This window comes from Gopherus flavomarginatus, chromosome 1 (genome assembly GCF_025201925.1).
Source record: "Gopherus flavomarginatus isolate rGopFla2 chromosome 1, rGopFla2.mat.asm, whole genome shotgun sequence".
NCBI classification, from domain to species: domain Eukaryota; kingdom Metazoa; phylum Chordata; order Testudines; family Testudinidae; genus Gopherus; species Gopherus flavomarginatus.
The window spans coordinates 121,677,203-121,698,371 of record NC_066617.1 but is presented as its reverse complement, the minus strand read 5'-3'; the positions used below and the strand labels follow the sequence as shown (position 1 = coordinate 121,698,371).

Below are 21,169 nucleotides of genomic sequence, written 5' to 3'. Positions count from 1 at the left end.
TATTTCTCTTCTTGTTTTTATTGTTCTAAAACAATTTCAGAAGTGTTCAGATTTTACAGAGGGGTAGGAAATAGCTTGAATATTTTGAGTGTTTGAATTGTCATTCTTACACTCTTAGATTTCTAGGAACTGAGGGTCATGGTCTCACTCAAAGGATGATTTTGCCTGGATGTAATGCTTAGTACATACATAATGCCTCTTCAGTCATACATTTCAAGCACTTTACTGAGGCAGGTGGATGTGGTTTCTAGGTTACAGGCTAAGCGTAACAGAAAATTGTGACCTTCACTATATAGCTTAAAAAAGAAAGGGTTAAGAGGTGACTTGATGATGGTCTATAAGTATCTGTATGAGGAGAAGATTTTTTATGATAGAGGGCTCTTTAATCTAGCAGACAAAGGCTTAGCAATGTCCAATGGCTGGAAGATTAAACTAGATAAATTCCAACTAGAAATAAGGCACAAGTTCCTAAAAGAAAGGGTAATTAACCATTGGAGCAATTTTCCTAGGGATGGTAGTGGGTTCTCCATCACTCAGTCTTTAAATCAAGAGTGGATGGCTTTCTATAAGATATGCTCTAGCTCAGCTAGGAGTTATGGATTTGATGCAGGAACTGCCTGGTAGCATTCTATGGCCTGTGATATGCAGGAGATCAGATTAGATTATTTTAGTCTTAAAACCAAGACAAATATTCAAAAATGTACACAAATTTTGGACATCTTGGGTTTGGGGTATTCAGTCTGAGGGCCTAGGTTTGAGGTGCTGACCCGTACGACTCCCACTGATGCCAATGTTCCCATGATACAATAGAGGGGTTATTTATTATCTTGTCTAACACAATTATCTGTTAGTTACCTTTTAACACAGGGTTTTGTGAGCATCCCTTTCCCAGGCTGACCCATCTAGTTCTGTTATTACATTTAAAACATTAGATTAAAGAAACATTAAGGTTGCAAAGTCAAGTTCTTAAAAGGTAGGAAATGCTGGAATTAAGGTTGTTGGTGCATCCTGTTTGTAGCGTTGTTGAGGCTCTTGAAAGCTTGATCTTGCAACCGTCATGTTATTTATAGCTGTTCTTTTACAGTGTAATTTCCTAAACTTTTTAAAAAAGTAACCTGAATAAACAACTTCCATCATGTGGAACAACACACACACATGCACACACACCCTGCCATGGGTCATCAGCTGGGTTAAGGATCTTTAGATCCAGTGCGCAGACATATGCCACTTAAGCTAGTGGGGTAACTGGTAGTGTTAGGCTGTTATCCACTTCTTCTATCAGCTTTCTAAGAGATTCTTCTACTTCTCTGGATATTTCTAAGCCAAGCACAAATAAAGTTCAGCCCATGAGTTCTGCCCTTTGCCACTCTCACGGCACAACTGCAGAGTGAAGACAAAATTGGTGAATTCAAGCAATTCCTGTTCTGTAAAAGATACAAACATATTATTATGGTTGCATTAAACTTAAGATACAGCTGAAAGTTTTAAATTTATCCGTGTGGCTTCTAGCATTTTGCCCACACCAACTAAACAAAGGAACTTTGCTCATATGTGACCCTGATGTAGGCTGCTAGTTGAAGCAGCTACCCTCCTGTTACCAGGTCAACTCAAATCCCAAACCTCTTCAGGAAGAACAAAATTTCTCCAACAAATCCATGGTTGCCTATGGCTTTATTCTTTAAAAACTCTTAACACTGTTCCTTTAAAGAAATCTACAGAGAGTTGAAAGATAGGACTCCTATAATAAATCTTTCTAGGAGCACCCAGTATCTCCAAGGAGTTTTGTGGGGTGGTTTCAAGCCCACAACGTACACCTGTTCTTTATTAAGGAGTATTTAGTTCCTATTACAGTACTTTCATCTTTTAAAATGTGCTAAATTTAAAGCATGTTTCAAATATGTTGATTGGTAACTATGGCTAAACACACACACACAGACTGGGATCAAAAAGTCAACAATTGAGAGAGCAAGGATACAATAGAGCTAAATGAATAATTTGAACTAGTTTACACTAGCTATGTTAATCCGCTAATAGAGAATTTATATACTGTGACTGCTTTGTCAAACAAAGGGTTACCACATCTGCAATGTCTGATGATGCATTGCAAAAATATCTGCATTTCTAGTCCAAGTGTCTCAAAGTACTTTGCGAATGCTGAGTCTCATAACAGTCTCTTAGTTAAGGAATATATAGGGGATCACTTTGCTCACCACTGAAATGCAAGTCTCTCTAGGGTAGAATGCAGCAGCTGTTTAATAGCTCACAGAAACACTGCGGGAGAAGTGAAGAATGCAGAGTGCAATTGAAACATCAGGAGTAATTTAGGTAAGCAGAATGCAATTACCAGAGCTGAATTTGTCCAGGATGTGTGCTTTACACCCCCACTCTTGCAAAAAGAAAGCTCCATCTGCACTTAATAATTACAAGTGGTCTGGATATTGGTTTTACAACTTCCTTTGGCTTTGTCTTCCCTGCTAAAATAAGTGTCTTTTTTATCTTGGGGTAACTAATGTGTGCAAGCTATCCTGAGATTAAAAAAGACAAACACACACAGCGAAGACTCGGAACTTCAGTTTTACCATGAGGTAAATTCACCAGTGTCAACCCCTGGAATGGGTATAGGGACATTTACCTCATGGTTTATCTCATAATACAACTAAGCAATCCTATAGCCCTTCTGTTAGTTATCCCACATTAAAAAAACACACCTTTTTTTTCAGCAGTGAAGACTAGGCCACAGACTGTCCTGTCATACACACAGCATGCCATATGGTCACCTTCCCCTTCCCCACACATTCTGGTTTCACTCCTGAGTGAAGTAAAAGCACTACTTACTGAAATCAGGTTGAAAATCTAAATTCTTAATAGGATTTCCAAATCCCTCATTTGGACTTGCAAATCAAGGATGGGGACAGTGATTGTATTTTGTCAGTTGAACTCCGTGATGATTCAGGCATCCAAATGTGGAATTGGGATCTCCCATCGACAGTCTTCGCATTGTGAATTTTTTCCATGTAATTTGCTGCAATATCAGCTAAGGAGGGGGAAAGGGAGAGGAGACGGAGGTTTGGAGTTCCTGAGAGTAGATACAACAGAGCTCCAAAAATGAGATTATGAAGACTGGAGACTTTGGCAACAGCTGATTCCAAAGAGAACAAACAGCTGTGCAGAAAACTGGCAGGAAACATTTTGTGAATCATAACAGAAATTCTAGTGAGGCAGAAGTCCATAATTAATAATTGGCAAATAGTCTTGATGGGTCACTTTTCATGATGAAAGAAGCAGTTCTGCTCATTATCAACTGTTTTTTCTATGATATTCTTAAAAATTGAAATCCAGGAGGAGGCAAGTCCCTTGTTCAGTCTGACTTGTTCACATGGAGACACCTTCTGTACCTCCCTAATAATCTAGTTTAATAACTTATTTGTAATTAGGCTAAAGACGACCAACTGGTTTGCTTCACTCTTTTTTAAGTAATTGCTGGTTTTGTACTAAAGGTGCAACTACCTAACCATCACTGTGAAGGAGTGAATACACAGCAAATGATGAGTTACCAGGGGGAATTTACTGCTTGTTGAAGGTGTTCAGGGCCGGTGCAAGGATGTTTCGTGACCTAGGCGAAACTTCCACCTTGCGCCCTCCTCCCTTCCCGAGCCCCTTCCCTGAGGCACCCCCCCAGTGGCAAGTCCCCCCCTCTGCCGTGAGGCAATCCCCCAGGGAACCCCTGCCCCGCCTCCACCCTGAGAACACGGTCGCTGCTTCACTTCTCCCACCTTCCAGGCTTGCGGCACCAATCAGCTTAGGTGCTGTAAGCCTGGGAGGCGGGAGAAGTGAAGCAGCCACGGCGTGCTCGGGGAGGAGGCGGAGCAGAGGTGAGCTGGGGCAGGGAGTTACCCTGCGTGCAGCCCCTCCCTTACTTGCACAAAAATATTGTTCTACTTAAATGAAAAAAAAAGGTCCTTTTATTGATTACTTTGATTTGAACTTTTATTTTCTACTGACTCTCCAGACCACTGAGCAAAGCCATTGCAAAGGAACAGGGTGACAATTAAATCCCTCTGTACCATTTCTGAAATGCTTGAATATCACTGTAACATTAGGTTGTACACTAAACTTTTTAGGGGGGAAGGTGAAAAAATCCTCTACTGATGCATCTCCACTCATCAGGGTGGGGAGCATGAATGTAGCAAAGCTGCTGAGGCCACTAGCATTGTTAACATGTCATTAAATGCTGCTCAAAACAAATCTAAATGACACCATCTAAAAACACTGGTAACCATGGCATCCTTGTCTTCACTAGCACCCCCAGTTGTTGGTAGCACTAGTGGAATTGCTGCTAATAACAGTGGAAAACTTTTGTGTAGATAAAGCAACGTAGTACATTAAGAAATGTAGTACATTAAGAAACACCGCTAACCTCTCTAAAGCCTCCCCAAGCTACCACATGTAGTGTCTGCTGTTTTTGTTTTGTTAGTAAGATTCCCTCAACTAGAGATGGTCAGACTTTTAGTTACGACATGGGACTGGAAGTTGGGATGGAGAGGCAAGATTTCTCAAAACTGACTAGCGACTTTGTGGAGGAGAGGTCCTTAAGTTTTTTGGGTGCCTTGGATCAAATACCTTACACTGGGAGTCTGAATTTCAGAGCTACTGATTTTCCACCCTCTGAAAATCCAAGCCTCTTCAAGGTTTCTCAAGATGGGCCTCCAAAATCACTAGTCACTCTTGAAAATCTGGGTTCAATTCCTACCTCTGCCACTTGCAGAGACTTGCCTGAGGTCACATACAGCATCTCACAGCCTGCTTCCTCTTGTACAAAATGGAGAAATGAGAACTTTCCCACTTGAGGAAGTTTGAGGCTAAATTAAGTAATTGTAAAATGCACTGTGATCATTGGATAGAAAGGAATACACATCTGCCAAGTAGCAGTATTACTAGATGACTGTTTTTAGGATGGTCCACTGTATGATCATTTTAAGTAGCTTAACTTAGAATGTGATACTTCAATAGGTTGCCTTTCCATAATGATTCTGTTTCACCCTATATTTTAAAAGTAGTGGAATATAAGCTTCATGGTGTATCCTATTGCAGTAGGCTCTGGGCATTTTTCTTTTTCAAATTTATTGGATTTCTAATTATTGTATCTTTTGCCTGGCCATCCCTAAAAGGTTATTTCCTTGTGTAACTTGTAACTATCTTCTGCTTCCTTGCAAAGGTTCCTTACTAACATTCAGGCTTGTGCCAGGCAGAATTCGAGGGATCGCAATGCACTTTTTGACCGTCTTCAACGGAGCTGGTTGTTTTATGGGAGCCTTTATTGTTCAGACAACATACATAGGCTCTCAAGGTAAGAATATGCTCATGTGATATGTTTGCGAGATGAGTTTTCTAATCCTACTGGCTATTGATTTGGATAAGCATATACCAGCATAAGAGTGGCTGCCAAAGTTTATTGATTTACTTTCACAATTAAGATAGAATTAAGATAGGAAATAGACTTGCAGCTGTATTCATCAAATTGTAATGAGTCCTCTTACTTTTGATAGGTGGAGTAATTAGAGAATGGCATCTGTTCTTTCTATTCTGAAATCAAGGGCAATAAATTGGCTATCAAGAAACCTTCATCCACCGGAACCCTCAGCATGTGTCTATTCCCAGCCACATTTACTTGGGGATCATCTTGTGTGTTCAATGTTTTACAAAAGGTAGAATACATTGTAGGTATGTTGTACCGGGGCCTTGAGAGTAAGGACAAAAAAATAAGGTTGAGATTTGCAAAACTGACCAGGAGATTTAGGCACACAGCTCCTATTGAAATAATGAGAAATGTGTGGCTAAATCCCTCCAGGACCATATTTTGCCACCCTATCTCACTCAGGGTAATATCTTACTCTGCAAATAGTCATTGACTGTAATGGGATCATCAATTGCATAAGGTACTACTCAGTGGGAGCAAAGGTGTCACAGTCTGATGCTTAGTCAGCTATGAAAAGCTCAACCTTGAACTTCATGCAGCAGGCAAAATAAGGGTGAAGTTGAACCTCATTCCAAAGCTGAAACCAAGCTCTAACTGAACCTTTCTTTTCAAGTTAAATATTTCCTTGGTCTTTCATTTTTCACACACGTCCAGGTGCTGCCAGAACCCAAAAGTAAAAAAACGTTGTGGCAAGATATTTCACAGTATTTTTATCCCACTTAGAAAAGAGCTAGCATTCCCAGAAAACTCATTCTCATGACATTTCTAAGCAAATTCCATACATTCCCCCAACTGAAAGCATTTATTATAAATCTGACTTTCTGGTTACTCTTCTGAATTGGTCATGATAGGAATCTGGCACACAGTTCTTAAAAAAACCTTTTTTGTTGATGAACCTTTGTTAGATACAGTTAGTACATAGGAGTTCTCTATTTTATGATTACCTTTAAAACACCAGGAAGTATCTAGAGCAAAGGAATAGGGCCTCCTTTGTTTATATGTCCAAAATAGTTACCATATTCGAAGTAATCAGTTTTACAGATTGGTTGACATCCATAAATTTGATCATTACCACCTTTCAAGAAGTCACCCTTTTAACATGCTACTGTTGCTGGCTGTTGTACAAACTACTGCTGTAGTTAAAATACCTGCCAATTTTCAGAGCTGCTTGGGTTGCACCTATGTGTCCAAGAGACATTATTCTGGGGAACAGTGCAGTTAAAAAGATAGTGTATCATTGAAAAAGTATGTGTCAGAAAATATTAATCCATGCTTCCAAGATCTGGATGTACAAGTAGTTGGTATCTTAATCTGTTTCACTTCTGTAATGAAGTTTCTCTTATATTTGCTTAAGTTAGATAGAATTTTATTTCAAGCCATGAGTTTCATGTAGAAATGGAAACGGATATTAAAATGCCTAGCTCAGCAAGTCACCTACAAGTCTTCAAGCAGAAGGGCCAACAGGCATAATAGTTGAGGTTACAGCTGGTCAAAAAGTTTCCAATAAAGCATATTTCCTTTTGAAATGTTGATTTCATTAAACCAGCATTTTCCCAGAACGTAATCAACTTTGTCAAAATTTTCGGTGATAAAAATTATCATAATGCTTTTTTTAAGAAAAAGTTGAAATATTTTGTTTATTGAGGGAAAATGTTCTATTTCAACTATCATTTTGATATTTGTTATGATTAAATATAACATAATTTATATGATATTATAAAAGTCAGAATGCTTAGACTCATGTCATGTCACAACATGATGTCATTTTATGTATTTTATTATACCAATTATAATAGGAAATTACTGATTTAAAAAAATATAAAATCAAAAGTCAAAATTGAAACAAATTTTTTTGGGGGAACAAAACTCTTTGATCCAAAACAAATTTTTTTTTAGCAATTTCTGATTCACAGGTAATTTTGCAATTTCAACTCTTTTTGTTTCAATTCGGAACAAAATATTTAGAATTGTCAGAATTTCCTATGGAAAAGAAATTCTGAGTTTCAACTATCTGTCAATGAGATTTTCAAAGGCAATTGGTGGATTTAACCATTCATCTCTTACATTTTTATGGGAGTTGTGTGGCTAAATCCCCTAGTTAGCTTTGTAAAATCTCAAGCCACATCTTTATCTCCATTACTGACTTATTGTGAGTGAACACAGAACTGAAGACAGCTACTGAAAGTGACTTTCCACTAAGGAGGATTATTTCCGAGGTGGTTCAGTGGTTGTCCAAACTCCTAAGGTTTGGGGTTTGGCCTGGGTAAGCCCCTCAAAAGACTGATTCTTATCCAAAACTGTAATGAGAATCAAGGTGAATATTATTCTTCAATGGTGTTCTCCTGTTCTTCCAGTGAGAACACTTAGATTACTCTTTTCATTTTCATGTAATTGATATATTTTTAGGGCCTCAGAAGTTCCATTCTAAAAATGGGTAGAGATTCCTCTGAGGTTCTTTTGCCTCGACCCTAAACAGAACCAGTTCACCTATTCCTAGCAACCATTCCTGGAATGAGACTGTGATTTGGGAATATGACTGAACAATTTATTAATTCTGTGTAAGATTTTGAATCTTATGTGTCTGTGTCAGGCTGCAAACACCATTCTGAATGTTCAGCTTGTTGCCTTCTGCATGGTCTCTTTACCTCTGTTGGGTTAAAATTCCAAAGGATGGTGGCAAAAGAATAACCGTAGAGGGAAGTAGACTCTTAAGTACCCTATTATTGGAAATCATTTCACTGTAGACAAGACTAGTTCCTGCCCAGAAAAACTGGTTTAGCAGTGAGGAGGTTGCAATAGAGTCACCTGGCAAGGGTCTGTGCTCATGTGGTGTGGGGGGGTGTTTGGTAAGGATATCACCTGGCACAGTGAGACTGGAGGCTTTAAAAGGACAGAAGCTTTTCTGCTCAGGAGTCCTTTTTCTCCAGTCCATGAAGAAGAAGCAACCCAGCATGTAACACCTCATGAGGTAGGGACACCGTGCCTGCTGGAACCCAGTTGATTCCCCACAGACTCATGTGGGAAGAGTGAGCTTGACAGTAAGGGACTTTGAGGTTTAATATGTTTATTTTGTTATTTGTTCTGTATGCTCCTGTTCTGTACATGATTAAGTATAAGGGAGCATAAATGTGTTGGACTACGTGAAGGGTGTATGTTGACTGTTTGACAACTACTGCATGCCAAGTGATAAAGCAGAAGCTTCACACCTTTAGGGTGAAGTTTTGGTAAAGGACTGTGTTTAAGTACTGGGGTGTCTCAAGGGTCAGCAGTGTGCTCAGAGGGGACAGGTGGATGGACAGGGGCTCCAACTCTCAGAAGGGGGTGCCAGAAAGAAGGTCTGCACCCTGAGAGGTTGCCTAGGGACCCTAAGTTTGGGGCAGTGGCTGGACTCTGTTCAGGTGCAGGGGCTTAACATTCCTCAGGGGATCCAGAGACTTGGATCATCCTCACAACAGTCCTAATGGGTGGCCACTCACTAGCATCTGTGACAGACACACAACTTTTAAATATAATGTAAATATTTCTGTATCTCTATTATATAACCTTTTAAGTGCTAGATTTTATGAATATTGTAATACTTGCTACTTACTTCTGCTAACTTTTGATTCTGAACCATGAATTAAGCTAGGCTTGTTTTGTAAAAGTTCAGACCTTTTGAGCTGAGTTTAAATTATAATGAAACCAGCGGAGGTTATCTTGCCTCTTTCCAAAGGAATGCAAGAATTCGCTGCTGCTCCATCTATCTTTTGATGCCCATTCTGGAAATGGTGTCAGACATGATGTCCTCTTCCAAATTATTCTATTATTTTTGCATGATTAAACCATCTATATTAGGCTATGTTACTCTCATATCATTCTTGATTACCTTTCTTGGGCCTTGGTGTTGCATTGCTACAAGTGGTATGAGTAAAGTAGTTTTATTGCTTTAAAAACTTCCAGAGCTGCTTATTGTTCACTATTGACCTCTGACCTGATCACAGAGGGTCTATAATTTTGAGGTAAAATATCATATATCTGCTAAGCATGCTTACAGAAATAATAATGGATGTTATTGAAGCTGTAATAGGAAGTAGGTGAATATAAATAATTGGTTAGTATGCTTTTGTTACGTTAGTGGCCTGTTTTATGGGTGTGAGACCAAATGCGAGATTCTGGGTTCTAGTCAGGTTGAGGCAGGGGTTTTTAGTTAAAATTATATAGGCCTGAGGACATACCCAGGTAACAATTTATGCCTTCTCTTGCTGTGCAAGTAAACAGGTGACCGCAAGTTGCACAAATTAGAGGGGACTTGGGGGCCTTCTGCAATATGTTAACTAGGCCGTTTGACCCCAGTGATGTATGGGAATTATTAAGAAATGATTGACATGATATATTAATATTAATGAGTGGAAGATTATTAAGGAAGTCCTCAATGTCGCATATGGATAATGGATAGGTATTAATCTTGTTATGGGTCATGGAAGATGATCAAATATGGTTATAGATTCAAATAGTTATATAAAGAAGGGGTAAAAGATCCAGTTTAGTTTTGGGGTTTGTTGGGTCCCTGAGACTTTGTAAACTGAATCAGGACCAACTCTCCACTTACTTTTCCTTCCATCTTTGTTTTTAATGATCTTGTGATGAGGTATAGTAGACTCAGAGGACCCCTGCTGGAGTCCTCACGGTCCTACCACACCCCACTCCAGGAAACAGAAGTAGAGATAAGTCCTCCAGGCTGCCTAGGATCTGCTGGTCAAAATAGATTCAGTTGCTGGCAGGAACTAGGGGAGCAAGGAAGGTGCTCTTGGCCGGCTGCAGGGACACAAGCAGGACTTCAGCCTTGGGGTGAAGATGCTGGGGCTGCAGGCAAGTGGCTCAGGGAACAGAAGCTGCATGAACAAAGTAAAAAGGGATGCAGCAGATGGCTGTTATTTGTAGGGTCCCTGGGTTGGGACCTAGAGTAGTGGGTGGGCACCAAGAAAGTGGCTGCATAAGCCCAGGGAAGGAGCTGAAGATCTGGAAGAGGGTTAGCTTTGGTTGGACTTTGATACCTCCCCAGAAGAGGAATTAACTGAACTGTAAACAGTGACTCATCTGGAGAGCAGGGGTCAGTTGAGGCTTGCCAGGGGACAAAGGTCTCCAGGGAGGAAACCCTGAGGGCACTGCTCCATTCCAGAACTGGGATCACTTGAGAGCTAGCCCAGAAGAGGCTGAGGAATAAGTCTGGGGAGTGCTACAGGAAGAGACCAACTGAGCGTACTGTGATAGTTGGACTTGTATCCCAGAAGGGGTTTGTTTTGTTCACATTTGGACTGTGTATGACTTGGCTGGTGGGCTGAGTTGCCAAAGTTCCACTGAGGTGGGTGGTAGCCGGTGGAAGGCACTATGAGCAGCACAGAGCTGAAAAAGAACAGGCACGCACACATCCGATAGCGGGCGTTCATGAGAGGTGAGCAGACCCCATCACAGGTCTCCATGATGTAATATTGAAGGTCTGAACAATGCAGGAGATCACTTTCCCGTACTTATTCTCCTCAAAGGTAGCACTTCTGAGAATGACACTAGGGGCTAGTACCAATTAGCCAATATTGACATCAGCTACACCTCGATCCCTCGAAAAGTTTAAGTTCCATGATTAAGAGTGCTAAAAAATAATCAATATCTGAACAACTCATGGTGAAGGAGGAAGACAAACCAATTGAATTGGTTGCTTTTAAACCAGCTGAACCTGGATTAGGTTCTGAAGTCCAGACCTTGTTCTGTCACAGTGAAGCAGGATGACACCTGAATTGTGCTGTTGTAAAGCTAAATTCAACAAGGTGTGTGGTGTGGATGTTAGGCTACCGACGCTTTTGCATTGTCCCATGATTCAGGTTTACTGGAACAAGAGCCTAAACTATTTTGCATTCTCCCACCCTTAGTTCAGTGGAACCCATGCTCTTGGGAAGCTGTTCAGAACATATTGTATTAGAGTCAGTGAAAGGATACAATTTGTGAATTACACTGCTGAGCATGAAAGGTGTTGATTAAACTACTCCAACCTTTTTTGGATTGTGCTCCATATCACTAGCTTATAGTATTTTTTTATTGGCACAGTTGATCAGCTATCAGTCACACAGAGTCTAGGCTGCATTAATCACATTTTAACTCATCTAAGGAGGATGGTGTGAATATGATAAAATAAGACTTCTTGAAATCTGATGAGTGCAAACAGATGATGGGTGACAGTGATATTTTCAGTACAAGCTGGGAAACTGATCTCTTTTGCATCTTTTACCTTTCCTGACATTTTAATGGAAGAGATGCAAAACTAAACCTGTCCTCCTTTGCTAATCATTTCAGAATAAATGTATCTAAAAGTAGTAATGCAAATATGTAAAGGGGGGTGGGTCAGAGGGGAGGAAATTAGTCCAGATTGCCTCTTTCTGTTAAGATCTCTAGTACCAATATTCTCACTTATGAGTTTTAACTTACCTGTGTGATTAGCACCAAAATATGATACTGCCAAAAGACATTTTACAGTCCAGATGGCAGTGTCCACTGATGCCTGTTTAACCAATAAGGATTTGAGACAGAATGTACTAAGACTTAGACTTGGGAGTGATAAGCATTAACTATATCCCATCACTTGGTGAATTGATTGAGGGATATGTGAAGCTCTTGAAAGATTTGAATGTAAGTGTTTTTTTTAATTCCAAGTCTCAATAGTGGGTTAAATGTAAGTACCTGGGATTTATTCAGGATAGACTAGTCTGTGGGATGGATTCACTGTGTTTTATAAGTACCCTTTAACTATGATTTTGTGGCTTTGTTTGTATTGCAGTAAACAAACTGCGCTACCCCTCCAGCTTGGAGCTCTGCTGTGCCTTCAGGGTACAGCCCTGCAAGGGAGGTAGTGTAGCTCCAGACACAGACCTGAAGATTCAGCATCCATTTTTTCTGTATCCAGGTGGACCTGCTGCTTATGTGGACAAATGATGGTTCTACAGCCTCGCCTTTCCTCACCAGCTTTGGAGAGGCTAGTGCCTGCAACAGCACTAGCCTCATGCATATGCTTCGTGCTCCATGCAAACCTGGTATAATGTGGTCCTTGCATTCCCCATAGTAGGCCAGGCTCTGCATGGAGCACAAAGGGCATGATGCTGCTCTTGCCCTCCTGCCCAGCCCAAGCCGCTACCTCTTTCTCTGTATACATGTGCAAGGCCAGGCACCATTGTCTTAGGTTAGGTCTACATTGCAGCTGGGAGCAGACCTCCCAGCCTGGGTAGACAGAGATTTGCTAATGGGGCTCAAGCAAGAGTGGTAAAAATAGGCATGTGGAGCCCGCTCAAGCTCCAGCCCAAGCCAGAATGTCCATATTGGTTATTTTTAGCATGCTAGCTTGAGCCCCACTAAGGCTGTGAGGCGTTTTATATTGCCACCCATCACTGTAGTATATGAGCATCTTCTATTTAAAATTGATTGCAATGGCTCTAATTAGGTTAAGTAGCTCTTCCAATCAGTTATGGAACACACACACAATTCATTGACACCCAAAAGGAAAAGGATCTCAATCTATCCATGGTTAGAAGTAGCTGATAACATTTCACAGCATGAATCAACAATGAGAATATTTGTGTTGGAATAAACTTGAAAATAGGGGAACTGTTGTGCAAGTCTAATTCCTGGTGAGCCAGTATCCACATGACAAACCATCCCTACAACTGGGACTTCTGTTGGCAATCTCAGTAGAAAAGCCCAGGATGTGACCAGGGTGTGGAGATACTGCCAACTAAAAGTACAGACACTGCAAGTTACTGTCTGGAACACCAGCTCCTGGAATTCTGTGATTACATCAGACTCTCAGCTTCCATTTAAAACACTGAACGATCAAAACAGACAACGTAAAGTTCTGTATCTCATGATGTAGAAGAAAAGCTTGAAAACATGAACAGACTTTACTCCGTGCAGGGAGGCTTTCAGTCTTCAGCCAGCCTGAAGCAACAGCTCCTAGCAGAGTGAGCTGCCCCATGTGTCTCCATGGAATTTTAAATCCAAGCCCTTTTGCTTTGTTGAGGCCACCTCAGCAGACGATGATGGTGTGGGTGCACGATAGAGCTGGACAGATGTCATACTCCACACCTTTACCCCCCGTGGAAAATTTCAACTTTTCATTTAAAAGAAAATCTAAGTCAAAACTTTCTGTGGAAATTTTTTTTTTAACAAAAGCCCAATGTTCAGCTGAAAAACTGTTTTGACTGAAAATTTTGGACCATCTCTTGTGAAGCAGGCCTGGGCCACCCACGCGAATGCATGCTAGCTACTGGCTAGGTATTTGGAAGACTCCCAGTACTGCTGTCACCCCTGCCTATCTGGAGGAGGATCTCGGCTACTACTGGGAAGAGAATGGCCCCTGCTGCCAGTATTGGAGTGGTGGGGGAGAAGGGAGCCCCACTGCTGCCTCCCACTTTCAGTGCAGTGGGGGGCATGACTTATCACAGTGTGCCTATCGTCTGCCCTGAAGACAGAACAACTTTCTCACCCCAAAACTAGCCCTTCTGATTTGAGGAAGGGGGTGCTTGCATTGTTGTTGCTTTCCTTGTCAATTTCCTATTACACTATTGTCTAAAGACCCCACTTCAGATCTGGGCCTCACTGGGTTAGGCACTGTTCAAACACAAGGCAGAGAAAGAGCGTGAGGGAAAATAAACCCAGAGAGAAGTAACTTATCGAGGGTCACACCAGAGCTCAATGGCACAACATGGAGTAGAACCCAGGTCTCCTGATTCCTAGTCCGGTGTCCTGTCCACTAGATCATGCTGCTTATTGCCAGGGCCGGCTCTAGCTTTTTTGCTGCCCCAAGCGGCGAAGGAAAAAAAATATAAAGCTGTGATCGGCGGCACTTCGGTGCTGCTTCATTCTTCGGTGGCTGGTCCTTCCCTCCGAGAGGGATCAAAGGACCCGCCGCTGAATTGCCGCCAAAGACCCGGACATGCCATGCGTTTCCATTGGCTGCCCAAGCACCTGCTTCCTGCACTGGTGCCTGGAGCCGGCCCTGCTTATTTCTATACGTGTTCTGCAGATGAAAAGAGGGCTTCCCTCTCCAACACTATTAACACTTCTCCAGCACTGAAAACACAGTCTCAGGGACTCGGTTTTGGGTCTGTTCTCTTGGAAGCAACAAACTCCGCAGAGCACAGGCATGGAACTAAATTCATTTTTCTTATAATTCAGTAGTATTTTAATAACATAGTTTCTATTTGGATTCCCTGGTAAACTCAGTTCCATTACGAAGCTCCTGCTGCTCATATAGTTAGACCAATAGATGTAAATAATCTAACAGACAGTGTGAACTCTGCTTTGACAAGCTGTAGTACAGAACCCCATGCTTGCTTTTCCTTTCATCAGATATTCACTCTCGCTCCTTCTTCTATCGGCCACTGGGGGATGTAAAATGAAAAACTGCCTGATTGTGAATTATGACAGTAAAAGTTTATATGCTACTAAAATGAAGTTATGGTACCTGGGAGCTCAGTCAATTGACAATGTTAAATGATACGTTTTAAAACTAGTTCTGAGATAACACCACAATGGGAGCCACACATGCAGAGGTGAAGTGGTGCTGTTCTCCAACAGGTGGAGAAGCTTCGCTGTGCAAAACAAAGTCTGGAGAAGGATGAGGGAAAAATGCTGTACTGATTACAGTTGATCCTTATTGATCCAGAGAGATCTAAAGGGGACTGCTTAGTGGAGCGAGAGATGTTTACAACCTTGAGGTACGGATGAAAGTGTGTGAGGATGAAAGAGGAAAGCAGAGATCCTTTTTTCATTCCTTTGGTCACTCAAACTGAAGTCATTTCCCTCTCCTCCTCATTCTAATTAGGTTAAGTAGCTCTTGCAAACTGAGCCAAGAATGCCAACAGACAGCTTAGGTCAAGTAAGGCTATTCGTTTTCAATGGCACAACTGCAAAAGGAAAAGTTATTTTTTTCTTATTCCTCTTTTAGCAAAGCCTTCTGGGAAAAAGCTGCTTTCTAATACTGGAGGACTTCATATTGGAAACGGGGGAGTGAAAAAAGCTGTTGTTTTTCTTGGTGATAAGCAGCCTGAGTTCCCAGTTAGAATAAGGGCTTGATACTGTCTGTAGAGTTTTGCTCTGATATGTTAGCTCCTCTGTCACTCTGTGCTTTCAGTTTGGTTTTGTGTGTTAACTATATTTGATCATCTTTCAAGAACTGAACTTCTGGAAATCCAGTCTAATTAATGACTGGCTTCTTTCTGTGAAACTCAATCTCTACAGTTACCAAAAGCAAATCTGCTTCTGCAATTATGATGTGCACAGCATATCTGACAGGCAGGAGGACACTTTTAAAGTATTGCAGTTACCCAAAATTCTTGAGGTGTTTTGGATTGTATGTGCATATGTGCCATTGTCCTTAACTTGTTGGAAAGAGACTGGGACTTGCTGAACAAGAAGACTGGATCTGAGTGCTGTGTTAGGGAGACTGCAAATGTCTGGGTCAACAGACTGGGACTGGGAGCCAGTAGGTGAGAGGGAGACTGAGATTGCATGAGGAGCTACAGAGAGACTTGGAGCGGCTAGGAAAGGAGACAAGGACTAGGAACCAGTGTGGAGGGAAAGGAGGGGAGGAAGGAGAAGAGGCACATCTGACAAGAAATTGGTGTTGGGGGGGAAGAACTGGGACTTGCTGGACAATGAGCCTGAGACAATGAGCAGAGTGGACAGACACTGAGGTTGAATGAGGAGTTCAGGGAGAGAGACTGGGACTGGGAGCCAGTTAGGGCAGGAATGTGAGCAAAGGGGAGTGGCTGGATGCCAGGGTGAGGGAAGAGAAAAATTGGATGAGGTTTGTCATTCTGAAACTCTCTGGATAAGGAGACTGCAGTGGATTTAGGGGTAGACTGGGGTGAGACTAGGATTTCCTGGGCAAGGAAAGTGGAACTGCGATGAGACTTCTGAGGAGTGGAAAGTGGAAGATATTAATAATTTTGTCTCAAGAGCAGGGTTTAATAGGGTGCCATAAATAAGGCCTGGAGGCACCTATTGCTCAGTGAGAAAAAAACAAAATATTGAATAACTTCTCACAGAGTGAGCACCATTCATTCTGCACACTCAGTGAGTGTCCTGTTGAAAAAATAGTATGTGAGCATGTAATTAAAGACTGCATCATAATGCATATACACATGAGGTTTAATTAAGGTTGTATGGGCAACCTTAATTCTGCATTTCCCAACTGTAAAATGCTTGGCTTTGCAACCTTAAATATGTTCTCTTTAATGTAGATTGTGTGTGTGTGTGTGGTACAAGTATGGAGAAGATGATCAGACAGGAAGGATAGTCTAATGTTCAGGATTCTAAGTAGAGACCTAGGTTCAATTCCCTCATCCACCATAGATTCCTCTGTGACTTTGGATATGTAATTTAGTTTCTCTATGCCTAAATTACCCATCTGTAAAGGGTACAACAGATGTATTAAAGACTGTAAAGTGCTCAGATACTGAGGTAATGGGGCTATATAAATATCTATGATAGAATTCATAGCCCCCATCACTGTAGGATCTGTGTGATCTTACACAAGCTTGTATTTCAGTAATTTATATGTGACCTACCTCCTGGCAAGTTGAATAAACTATAACACTGCTTCAAATATTTGCTTCACTAGGCAATTGGTTCCCAAACTTCCTAAATGAGGGTAACTTGGAGAAATTCTACTTCTTCTTGGCTTCATTAATGGTGGTGAACACCTTGGGGTTCTGGACCATTTCACATAGGTAAGTACCAGAAAATGAGGATCTGACACTTCACTAGTGTGTGTAGGATTTCTCATTAAAATTATAAGTAAACCTTATAACAAAGCAGTGCTGACTGAGCAGCCTAGAGGTAATTCATTGGATAACCATGCAGAAGGTCAGAGTTCAGGATTTTCCCTCTCCCCCTTGGAGAGAAGAGGCTTGAAAGTACTTTCACTGGGATAAGATTAAAAACAAAATATACATCCTTTGTCCCAGTTGTTGAAGGGGTCTTAAAAATCTAAAATTCTGTGAAGAATGCTAACACTAAAGATGGAAGGGAACTGTTTAGGGGAATGTAAGCATAATTGGATGGAATAGAGCAAATGAATGCAAAGGGAATATTTCCTGCTTCTCAGCTGTATACTAATGTCAGCTAGCCTCCCTGGTGGAGATGTTGGAATGACTCAATTCACTCAAATGCAGGAATCAATTCTATATTGCCAGTAGGCCTTACATTATATAATCTGGGGGTTCCCAAACTGTGGCCAATTGGACCACTAATAATGTTTGCAAAACTGTCGGGGACATGGTGCTGTCTCTACCTCCTTATTTCCAGCTGCTGAAACATGTTAAAATCCAAAAATACACTAAATACATAACTAATATTTTCCCTGTAATCAACAGTTGTTATAGGAATGCTATTCAGTCCCCAACAGAAGGACAGGCAGCCCACACCATTGCAAATGGGAAGGGAGGGGTCCAATATGAAGGGAGGGATAGCTCAGTGGTTTGAGCATTGGCCTGCTAAACCCAGGGTTGTGAGTTCAATCCTTGATCGGGCCACTTAGGGCTCTGGGGCAAAATCACTACTTAGTCCTGTTAGTGAAGGCAGGGGGCTGGACTTAATGACCTTTCAGGGTCCCTTCCAGCTCTATGAGATAGGTATATCTCCACATATTTATTTAACAGATAAAGTCTCTCTATTAAAATGTGATTCACACTATTAAAAACATCAAGAACCCTTGAGATAAGCTAATTGAACTTGCTAATTTTAATTTTTATGATTCTTCTGCTGGAAGGCTGGTAGTTTGATATGGGCACTAAGTATTCTTGAAGTGAATACCTCTGAGGGAAATGTGCTTCTAGTAACAGGGCCTGATTAAAAATCTGACTTGTTGATTACAGATTTCCCTAACTTTGCAACACCAAGGACCACGCTGGCATCTTGCCAACCACATAAACGCCATATCTAATCCAAATCTGAATTTATACCACGAGGCAGCATCTAGAGGGTTAGCTCTGGATTATATTTTTTACTCAGATTCTTGCAATGGATAGATCAATTTCATCTCTGTGTACCTCAGTTTCCCCCATATAAAGTGGAATATTATTATCCACAAGTTCAATAAAGTGCTTTGAGACCCATTGCTGAAAAATACAAGTACGAATTATTCAAAAAGTACTATATTTTCCTAAGTGTTAATTTATTTCATGCCTGTTCCTTTAAATGATCAAGACTATAAACTACTACCTGGTTTTTCTACAGCACTTTTCATCAGTAGATCTCAAAGTGCTATTATCCACATTTTACAGATGGGGAAAGCTCAGGCTCAGGGAGGGAAGTGACTAGCCCAAGGTCACACAGCAAAATCCCAGCAGAGCAAATCCTTGAAAAGGAGGGTCATATTGCTTTGGTTTTTTTTATTTGCAGATACAGCAATCTGAATCAAGAATATGACCAAGGGTTCAGAGGAAGCATCCTTGACAAGAAACTTCTGCAGCATGAAAATTCTCCCAAGTTTTATGACAGTGTCCTAGAATATTCTTCCACTTTGTCTCCTATGGAGACAACCCTATAAAATTTTACCCTTAATTGACAGACCTGGCATCAGAGTGCAGTCTACCTGCTTTGTTGCAGTCAGTCATCTGGCATATTTTAATGAAACTGCCTATGTATTTACGAATGGCCTTAGCAATAATACCCATTTGTTGTTATATTTTTTACCAAGTACTACAAACAACTGCAAGCTTAGGGCCTGTCCCAGTAGCTGCTCCAGCAGCATAATTCCGGTTGCTGTCAATGAGAGCTCCACAAGCAAAATGGCTACAGAGCAGAGCCTTTTAAATGGTGAGGGGAAATGTATAATGTATTAACATATGTATTTAATTATGGCTTAAACTGAATAAAGTCACTTAGAAATTCATTTAGCAAATCATTGAGTCACATATTTACATATAAACAATTTTAAAATATCTTGTTTGGAGACAGTGTTGCGTACTAGATGGAACAGTGGGTTGGAACTCAGGAGCTTTGTGTTCTATTCTCGGCTGGCTGACCTTGGGCAAGTCGTTTCACCACTCCACACCTTGATTTTCCCCTCTGTAAAATGGGGATAATACTGACCTCTTTTGTAAAGCACTTTAAGAGCTACTAATGCAAAGCACCCTGTGCGAGAGTTAGGTGGTACTATTATAATTATTTAAATAACCCCAATTATTTTGCTCATCAAATGCATGTACAGGAATCATTTCACTCTTCACCTCCGGAATACAGTAGCTGTTTAACAACCTCACCTGGCAAAAATACAATGGAGTTCTTAAATGTAAGAATACTATATACAACCCCCTCTCTCCCCCTGCAACAGATAGGAAAATAACTCCCTACTTTGGAATTTGACATGCTGAGAGTGGAGCTACTAATCATTCCCTTGTCAGCAGTGTCCTGGGATTTTAATGACTACAAGTAGGTGAGACCCTTTTAAAATCTCACTGGGAATATGAAACAGTTAGCTTCACAGTTTTCTTCCCTTAAACACTCTGCTGGGGGATTTGCTGTACAGGGTACATCTACACAGCAACAAACAAACAAACAAAACCCCCACAGCAGTGAGTCTGAGAGCCCCAGTCAACTAATTTGGGCTTGTGGTATGGGGTAAAAATAGCCATGTAGTCATTCAGGCTTGGGCTGGAGGCTGGGGTCTGAAACCCCACAATGGGGGGAGGACTGGGAGCCCCGGCTTCAGTCCAAGCCTGAATGTCTACACTGCTATTTTTTGCTTTGTGGCACAAACCTGAGTCAGTTGATCCAAGCTCTGAGACTCGTTGTTGCAGTATTTTTTGCTGTGTAGACACATGTGCCCATGGTGGTTTGGAGGGAAGAGAACTGCCTTCTATAAAAGTGAGAGGTTGTTTTGCAATAGGGCTTGCATCCAAGAACTGACCAGATCTGTCACTGATGCTAGGCAGTGCTGATGCCAGTCTGTCTGGAGTGTTATCCAGAAACGCAGCACAAGTTTGTAAATATAGATATTCCCTAGATATCTATTACCCACAATACAAAGGTGATACAAACCTATAAAGAAGATTATCATATTTAGTGAATTATAACTTTTCCACTGATACCTTACACAATATAGCTGGTAAGATTCATTGCACTTTTATAATGGTGATGGGCAATCTCTCATTACCAAGTTTGATCATCTTCCATGGGAGTTATGGGTCCTCAGGTGGCTAATGAGGCCGATCCTTGAACCACCTCCCTCCTGCGCCTCTTGTCCACTTCGCCTTGTCTGTGAGCAAGTTCAAAATGCAGGGGACCATCACATAGAACTTCACTCCATATTAAGCGATCCTGGGCAAGTGTCTCCCAAGTGTCAATATCAATATTACACTTTTTCAGGTTGTCCTTCAGCAAGTCCTTATAGTGCTTCCATTGTCCGCCCACATTATGGTGCCCTTCTTTCAGCTGAGAGAACAGGACCTGTTTTGGGAAGCGATGGTCTGGCATCTGGACAACGTGACCAGTCCAGCGGAATTGCTGAGGGGTGATCATTACCTCAATACTGGTGGTCTTTGCCTCTTCCAGAACACTAATATTGGTGTGCATGTTTTCCCATTTAATCTTCAGAATCTTATGAAGGCACCATTGATGGTGCGTCTCAAGGACTTTTAAGTGGTGTCTATAGGTTGTCCAAGTTTC

The 21,169-nt window shown here is 41.3% G+C and overlaps 1 protein-coding gene across 1 annotated transcript in view; it reads left to right on the top strand.

The window, feature by feature from the left end:
• The window catches only part of SLC15A5 (solute carrier family 15 member 5), a 57,659-nt gene extending 38,610 nt beyond the window's left edge, over positions 1–19,049 (top strand). Inside the window, exons 9-11 of the mRNA XM_050968768.1 lie at positions 5,216–5,347; positions 17,121–17,229; positions 18,902–19,049. Of these exons, the coding sequence (XP_050824725.1) occupies positions 5,216–5,347; positions 17,121–17,229; positions 18,902–19,049 (389 nt within the window). The remainder of the gene's footprint in view (positions 1–5,215; positions 5,348–17,120; positions 17,230–18,901) is intronic.
• Positions 19,050–21,169: the final 2,120 nt, after the last annotated feature.